General features: G+C 36.3%; 1 protein-coding gene across 1 annotated transcript; it reads right to left on the bottom strand.

Moving 5' to 3' along the window:
* Positions 1-6,788: 6,788 nt before the first annotated feature.
* Positions 6,789-6,983, bottom strand: LOC110585458 (translation machinery-associated protein 7-like). Its single transcript, XM_044918313.1, has one exon. It carries the CDS (start codon positions 6,981-6,983, stop codon positions 6,789-6,791), a length of 195 nt encoding a protein of 64 aa, XP_044774248.1.
* Positions 6,984-9,320: the final 2,337 nt, after the last annotated feature.

Here is a 9,320-nt window from a genome sequence, read left to right as displayed (position 1 = left end):
CCCTACTTGTGTTCCCTCTCTCGCTGTGTCTATCTCTGTCAAATGAATAAATAAAATCTTAAAAAAAAAAAAAACTATTTTAAAAAAATTGTAACACTTCTGACAAGATTCTCAATGTACATAGAGGAGTTATTTAAGATAATTATAATAAAAAGAAGAAGATAAAAGTATAAAACAGTGGTAAGGTTTCTACACCTTACTCAAACTGGTAAAAGGACTGGTAGACTATGTTGTGTATATATCATGTAATGTATCAGAACAACCACTAAAAAGGTCTGTACAAAGAGATATACTCAAAAATACTATAGATCAGAATGGAATTGTAAAAAATGTTCAAGCAATTCATAGGAAGGCAGGAAAAAGAAAACAAATGAAAAATAAAACAGAAAACAAAAAATGACATGGTAGGTATAAGCCCTAATATATCAATAATTATATTAAAATAAGCTGTCCAAATGCATCAGTTAAATGACAGATATTGGTAGAGTGAATTGAAAAACATGATCCAACTACATGCTGCCTATAGGAGACTCACCTGAAATTTAACAGTATAGCTATGTTAAAAATAAAAGGATGGAACAAGAGATATTATATTAACATTAATTGAAAGGAAGCAGGAGTGTCTATATTAATATCAGATAAAGTGGATTTCAAAGCAAAGAAATTTACTAGAGAAAGAGAGGGATATTATATAATGTAAAAAGGCCAACCACCAAAAAAATCCCATGGCAATCTTAAATATGTATGCACCAAACAACAGAACTGTAAAATATGTGAAATAAAACCTGATAGAACTAGAAGGAGAAATAGACAAATCTATAATTGTTTATATATAATATAAATATATATATTATAAATAATATATATAAATATAATTTAATGTCTCTCTTTATAATTGATAGAAAAACTAGACAAAAAATCAGCTAAGATATAGAATAACTCATTAGTACCATCAATCAATTTGATCCAATTGGTATTTATAGAATACTCCTCCCTGAAACAGCAAAATGCATATTCTTTTCAAGTGCCCATGGAGCATATACTAAGATAGATCATATCCATGGCCATAAAAGAAACCTCAACAAATTTAGAAGACTGGAAATCATACAGAATGTGTCCTCCAACTGCAATGTAATGAAAGTAGACATCAGTGACAGAAAGATAAGCATGGGAAATAAACAACATACCTCTGAATAATCTGTAGGTCAAAGAGAAAGTTTCAAGGGAAAAAAATATTAAAAAGTAAACTGATAAAATGAACTGAATAAAAATGGAAAAGAAACATCAAAGTTTCTGAAAGATAGCTAAAGCAGTAGTAAGAGGGGAATTTATATCATTAAATGCTTACATTAGAAAATAGGATAGGTTCAGGGGTGTCTGGCTGGTTCAGTTGGAGGAGTGTGCGACTCTTAGTCTCGGGGTCATGAGTTTGAGCCCCATGTGGGCTAGAGATTACTTAAATGAATAAAACTTAAAAAAGATAAAAAAGGAAAGTAGGATAGGTTCAAAGCAATTCTCCAAGCTTCCACCTCAAGAACCCCCATCCTCCCCCCAAAAAGAGCAAAATAAACCTAAAGCAAGCAAAAGGAAGAAAAAAAAATAAGAGCAGAAATAAATGAAATTGGAAACAGAAAAAAAAATGGAGAAAACCAATTTAATAAAGAGCTTAATTCTTGAAAAGATCCATAAAGTTGATAAATCTCTAACAAAACTGATTAAGAAATAAAGAAAGAAGAAACAAATTACCAGTAACAGGGATGAAACAGGGGATATCACTACAGACCCTGCACATACTGAAAGGATAATAAAGGAAAACTATGAACAACTGTACATATAGATTTGACAACTTATATGAGATGAACAAATTCCTCAAAAAACACAAACTGCCATTCAATATTAAATAGTTATAATGGCATATAACTATTAAAGATATGGAATTTGTAATGGAAAACTAAAACTCAAACCAAAACTCTTCAAACAGAAATTTTCAGACCCAAATGGTTTCAATGGAGAGTTTTACCAAACGTTTAAATATGAGTTAACATCATTTCTGTATCATCTTTTCCAGAAAATAGAGGAGAGAAGACAGTATTTCCTAATTCATTTTATGAAGCTAGAATTACCCTGATTCTAAAACTGGACAAAGATAGTACCAAAAAAGAAAACTATGGAGCAATGTCCCTTATGAATATTGATGCAGAAATCTTTAACAATATATTGGCAAATAGAATTCGGCAATATACAAAAATAATTATACACCATTTCCTAGTAGAATCTATTTCAGGGATGCAAAGCTGGTTCAATATTAAAAAATCAATCAGTGTATTCTGTCATATTAACAAGATAAAGAAGAAAAATCATATCATATCAATTGATATAGAAGAAACATTGGACAAAATTCAACATTTATTCAGGATAAAAATTCTTAGAAAAATAGTGGTAGAGGGTAACTTTCTCAACTTGTTAAAGAACATCTATGAAAAACCTATAGCTAACATTATACTTACTGGTGAAAGACTGAATATTTTCTGTCAAAGATCAGAAACAAGACAAAGATACCTGCTCTCACCACTCTTAACTCAATATAGTGATTGAAGTTCTAACCAGTGCAATAAGGCTAGAAAAAAAGGCATGCAGATCAGAAAAGAAGAAATAAAACTGTCCTTATTTGTAGGTGACATGATTTTCTATGAAGAAAAGGAATCTACCAAAAAAAAAAGAAAGAAAGAAAGAAAGAAATACCCCAGAACTAATAAATGGGTTCAGCAGGGTAGGAGGTACAAGATCAACATACAAAAATCAATTGTATTTCCATATACTAGCAATGAACATATCGACACTAAAACTAAAAATATTACACTATTTTAAATCATTTAAAAAAATACTGAAGGTGCAAATGTAACAAAACACGTATAGGACTTGTGTGCTAAATAAAATTACAAAATGCTGATGAGTCAAATCAAAAATTAATGGCATGGAGCAACATATTCTCTTTATGGATTAGAAGATTTGACAAAGTGAAGATGTCAATTCTTCCTATATTGATGTGCAGGTTTAATGTACTCCCTATTAAAATCCCTCCAAGATGTTTTTGTAGATATAGACAAAATTATTCTAAAATTTATATAGAAAGGCAGAAGAACTAACATAGATAGGACAATTTTGACAATGACAAAAAGCTGGAGGATTCAGTCTATGTGATTTTAAGACTTATTATTTAATAATAGTGACCAATATTGTGTACTATTAGTGGAGGAATAGACGTATAAATCAATGGAACAGAATAGAGAAGCCAGAAATAAATACACATAAATATGTTGAACTTACTTTTGACAAAGGAGGAAAATCAATTTAATGGAGGAAAGACAGCCTTTTCAACAAATAGTGCTGGAGTCATTGGTTATTTGTAGGCAAAAAATAAACCTTGATCTAAGCCTCATACCTTATACAAAAATGAACTCAAAATGGATCATGGAGTTAAATAGAAAATGTAAAACCACAAAGCTTTAAGAAAAAAAAGGAAAATCTTTAGGATTTAGGGCTAGGTAAACAGTTCTTAGACTTGGCACTAAAAGCATTATCCATAAAAGGAAAATTTGATAAATTAGAATTAATCAAAGTTAAAATATTTCTTTTTTCTCCATGGAAGAGCCAATTGATAGAATGAATAGGTAAGTTACAGAATGAGAGAAAATATTTAGAAATCACATATCTGACAAAAGACTAATATCTAGAATATATAAACAATTCTTAAAACTCAATGGTTAAAAAAAAATCCAATGAGAAAAAAGCCCATGAAGAGACATTTCACTAAAAAGGACATATAGGTGGAAAATAAACCCATGAAAAGATGTTTAATCTCAGTAGCCATTAGGGAAATGCAAATTATAACCACAATGAGGTATCATTTATACCCATCAGAGTGGCTAAAATAAAATGACGTCAAATGCTGGTGAGGATGTGGAGAAACTGGATCATTCGTTTACCACTAGTGGAAATGTGAAATGTCACATTCTGTCTCTAGAAAATATTTTGGCAGTTTCTTAAAAACAAATAAACAAACAAAAACAAAGCCAAAAACTAAGCATGCAACAACCATATGATCCAGCAATTATACTCTTGAATATTTATCTCTTGAATATTTATCTCAAGGAAATGAAAACTTAAATTCACATAAAAAAACTTACATGAATGTTTTATAGCAGCTATATTCATAATAGGGGAAAAGAAAACTTTAAACAACCCATATGATTTTAATGGGCTCGTGGTTGAAAAATGGGTCAATAGATGAACAGGTACATCCACTCCATGTAATACTATTCGGCAATCAGGGAATGAACTATTGAAACCTGCAACAACATGGAGTTTTTCTCCAGAGAATTATGTTGTGTGAAAAAAGCCAATTTTTCAAAGGGTTACAAACTATATAATATCTTTCATATAGCATTCTTGAAATGACAAAATTATAAAAAAGGAGAACAGATTAATGGTTGCCAGGGATTAAGAAGGGGCCAGGGGTGGGAGAGAAGTGAGCATGACTATCATGGGGCAATATGAGAGATCCTTGGGGTGATGGAACTCTTTTGTATCTTGATGATATCAGTATTAGTCTCTTGGTTCTGATACCATAGTATAGTTTTGTGTGATGTTACCATTAGGCAACACTGGGTAAAGGGGTTATCTTTACTTGGTTATCTCTGCATTGGGTTATCTTGGGTTATCTCTGTATTATGTCTTAAACTGTACATGTATCTATAATTACCTTAAAGTAAAAAGTTTAATTTAAAAAATTAAACATTTTTGAGTTAGCCAAGAGGAGAGAGTAGAGAAGGGCATTCTAGAGGATGGATAAATGGAACTGCAACTAGGTCTACAAAACTGGATGGAGTGCAGGACATGTGTTGGGGTGGTGGGTGAAATAAGGCTGGAGTGGTCAGGCTAGGCCAAATTACAAAGTTAGAAAGAATTCTCTGTCTAAGGAATTTGAAATTTTTATTTATTTATTTTTTTAAAAGATTTTATTTATTTATTTGCCAGAGAGAGAGAGGGAGAGTACAAGCAGGGGGAGTGGCAGGCAGAGGGAGAAGCAGGCTCCTTGCTAAGCAAGGAGCCCAATGTGGGACTTGATGCCAGGACCCTGAGATCATGACCTGAGCCGAAGGCAGACGCTTAACCATCTGAGCCACCCAGGTGCCCCAGGAATTTGAAATTTTTAAAACATATGAAGAGCCTTTGAGGAATTTTAAGTAGAGTGACACAATCATATTTTTGTTTTCAGTGATTATTGGAGGATAACAGGAAGTCCAATTAATAGACAGGGGCAGACAGATGAGGGGAGATGTGGGATTAAAGTCTTGGAGGCATTGATGCGGTATAAGAATAGAGACTGAGAATAAAGAGTAAGAAAAGTTGGGAAGGTGCAGTTTGGAAGTGGATATGAGGATTTTGGTTTAAAAGGTGGAATAGTTCTGGAAATAGCAAAGAACTGGATTTGGAATAGCAGTAGATTGCTGAAATAGAGTGGAGGTCAAGGAACTGTGATGTCAGATAGGTTGTGCACAAGGACATCAGATTCACCTAGAACCTTGAATGATGACAGCATTAGAGAAGAAAGGAAGGTAATGAGATGATCCAGATGCTCAAATCTGTAAGAAATACAAGTAGTGGAAAAATGAAACAAGACGAAACCAGAGAGGGACACAAACCATAAGAGACTCTTAATCTCAGGAAACAAACTGAGGGTTGCTGGAGTGGAGGGGGGTGGGAAGAATGGGGTGGCTGGGTGATGACATTGGGGGGTGGTATGTGCTATGGTGAGCGCTGTGAATTGTGTAAGACTGATGAATCACAGACCTGTACCCCTGAAACAAATAATACATTATATGTTAATAAAAAAAAGAAATATATGTAGTAATTAGAAAGTCAATAATAACAATGGCAAGGGAAGGAGTGGGAGCTACAGACAGATGATATAACCCTCAATAGAGGTGTGTTTATACAAAGGTGGAGGGGTAGTAGTCTGAAGGCAGCAGTGTAGAGCAAGAAAAACGTGATGGATATCCCCACCCCCCCCCCCCCCCATCATATGGGCAGAAGGACAGTGAACAACCCAGGATCGGAAGTGGAGATAAACAGGTAGAGGGAGTGTTTGGGGGAAAGGTGGAAATTCAGTGGTGGTTGACAAAGAATGAGGATCCCACAGAGTAAGATGAGAAGGGCTGATGGATTTGTCAATAATGGGAGGATGAAAGGTAGATTTGGGGTGAACAGAGAACTGAACTGGGTGGGGGCGGGGAGAACAGAAGAAAGAGCTAATGACCAGAGGAACTTGCACTTTGGGTCCTGGCAAAGGATGACAGTTAGTGACAGGCATGGCTGAATTAACTGGCCTCAAGATGCTGCCTGGATTTCTGCCATCAAATGACTTTTTAGCCTGGCAGAAGCATTAGGCCCTGGTGGTGTCTGAGACAGGATGACATTTGGTGTTTGTGTCCCAGTCAGTAGTTTGTAGCCTTCAGAAAGCAGTTGGTTTCTGCTGTAGTAAAGCCCAGTCCAATGATGGGAAGTCAGTTAGGCCAACATGAGACTAAAAAGAATTACCGGCATTGGTAAAATTCTGGCTTTGGTTATTTTATTTTTTTACAAAAGTTTATTCTTAAATGTACAACAGGATCTAAGACAACACTTCATTCCAGCTCTAGGTAGCAAGAGATGCTATGACAGGGAATCCAGATGTTTAAACAGGAATGGAATTAAGGATCATCATTGCCTTGGGCACAAGGAACAGCTTACTTTTTGCCAGGTTTCTTAATTCCAACTGTGGCCAGGGGGCCCTTCCCCACGGCCTTCGCTTTTAGCTCCTCGAGTTTCTTCTGCTCCTCTTTCTGTTTCTGCTTGAATGCCTTATCTTCCTTGTCCATCTCCTTGGCCTGCTTCTTGGGCTGCTTCAGGGGCTTCTTCTTGCCACCTTTGCGGCCGGACATGGCGCCTGCCGCCTTCTCCAGACCCTGCCACCGGAAGTGGAAACTCTGGCTTTGGTAGAGAAGGTTGCTATGGTTAAGTTCAGGCAGGCTTATCTAACATTTGAGGGACCTGGAGCAAAAGGACAAATGGAGGTCCCTGGCCTGTGGTTTACCCTGTTGTCTTCTTAGCCCTGGCTTTGCTCTGCACCAGGAGGAGTCCTGGGGAATCCCCAGTCTATGCATCCAAGTTTCATCCACTAAATCCTGACAGCTGTCTTGTGGCTGCCATTCAGGCCCAGAAGGGAGGACACTGTTGGCTAGGTTTTTGCTCAGGAGGTTTGTCCTGGGAAATTATCCAGGCAGTCTGAGTACCAAGAACCTCAGAATTCCATGGTTAATGGATGGTATATTCTTCTAAATGTTTGCATATATTGTACAATAATTGCTTTCTTTAAAACATAAACATATCATGGCTATGTTTATCAGTTGGTATGCATAGACATACAATGTATTTTAAATAGCATAATTTTGCTAAGTGATGGGGTTATCATTATTTATGTAACTAGCATTAAGATTATTCCTCTTTTTTTCACTATTACAGTGTTGGAATTTGCCCATTCATTTCACATATGCTTATTGAACACCTACTGCTTTAAACTATAATGAACTTTGTGTCCTGTTAGCAACTGAAATTTTGGCTTTTATCTGTTAAAGCAGCTTAAACTTCCCAAATTAATGCTTTTGGTTTTCTAGGCAGATAATCATATCATCTGGTAAGAGTATTTTAGTTTTGTAAGGAACTGCCAAACTGTCTTCTAAAGTGGCTGTACCATTTTGAATTTCCACCAATGACAAATGAGAGTACCTGTTGCTCCACACCTTTACCAGCATTTGGAGTTGTCAGTGTTTTGGATTTTGACCATTCTAATAGGTGTCTGGTGGTATCTCGTTGTTTTCTAGTCCCATTTTGACACTCTGTATTCTAAATGAAAGCTGTCTTTGTCTTGAGATTCCTTAAATACTCTAGAATTATGTATTCCACTTTCTCTCCTGCCATATACTGAGAAGCAGAATGAGAATAAGGAAACCTTGGAACAGAAGGAAATGCAATAAATAAGTTTAGGCTTGTGGGACAGGACTGTGTGTGTGTGTGTGTGTGTGTGCACGTGCACATGTGCTGAATAGGCCTTGCACCTCTGCTCATTAATTCAGAAATCCCTCTAACTCTAGAAGACAATTCAAATATATATAGGGAGGTTGGTAGAGTAATTGAGGATCTGTGAGAAAACTTGTGTCACTAGGGCTCGTGAGTTCATAAACTAATTTATCATCTTTTTTATTATTTAATGAGTAGGAATTACAAGGAGGGTGAAAGTTAATTAAATGAGTTTTTTAGGAAGAGTAAGAATGGGGGGCTGAAGAGAAACCAAGGGTATCTGGTAACTTATTATAGCATCTTGAAAACTGGGTAGGTAGGTTTTGAGACCCTTTTATATGAGAAAATATACTTGAAGCAAAAATCATGCAATATTCAAGAGACTTTAATTTTAGGAAGGATTGTGTGATAGACAGAATGATGGCCTCCCAAAGATATCCATGCCTTAATCTCTAGAACCTGTGAATATATATATATATATATTTTTTAAAGATTTTATTTATTTATTTGACAGAGAGAGACGCAGCGAGAGAGGGAACACAAGCAGGGGGAGTGAGAGAGGGAGAAGCAGGCTTCCCATGAGCAGGGAGCCCGATGCGGGGCTCGATCCCAGGACCCTGGGATCATGACCTGAGCCGAAGGCAGACGCTCAACGACTGAGCCACCCAGGCGCCCCAAACCTGTGAATATATTACCTTCCATGGCAAGAGACTTTGCAGATGTGATTAAATCTTCAGGTGGGGAGATTATTCTGGATTATCTTGTGGGTCCACTGTAATCACAAGGGTCCTTATAAAAGGGAGGCAAGAGGGATGAGTCAGACAGAAAATGTGAGGACAAGAGCAGAAGTCAGAGAGGAGAGATGATACACTGCTGGCTTTGAAGCTACAGGAAATTGCCATGAGCCAAGGAATGCAGCTCACCTCCACAAGATGGAAAAGGAAATGGATTCTCCCATAGAGCCTCTAGAAGGAATGCAGCCAGGAAAACCCATTTTAGGCTTCTGACCTCCAGAGCGATAAGTGAATAAATTTGTGTTATTTTAAACCACTAAGTCTGTGGTAATTTGTTACAGCAGTAATGGGCTGTTTTACCCACAACCCTTCTATCACCAAATGTGTGGGTTTTCCACACCAAGCAATTCTCCAATTCTCTGTGGATACCAGTTGAGTGTTCTACAATTTAGTTCATTTCTGACACTA

This window comes from Neomonachus schauinslandi, chromosome 9 (genome assembly GCF_002201575.2).
Source record: "Neomonachus schauinslandi chromosome 9, ASM220157v2, whole genome shotgun sequence".
NCBI lineage: Eukaryota > Metazoa > Chordata > Mammalia > Carnivora > Phocidae > Neomonachus > Neomonachus schauinslandi.
This window is presented reverse-complemented; position numbering and strand designations above follow the sequence as displayed.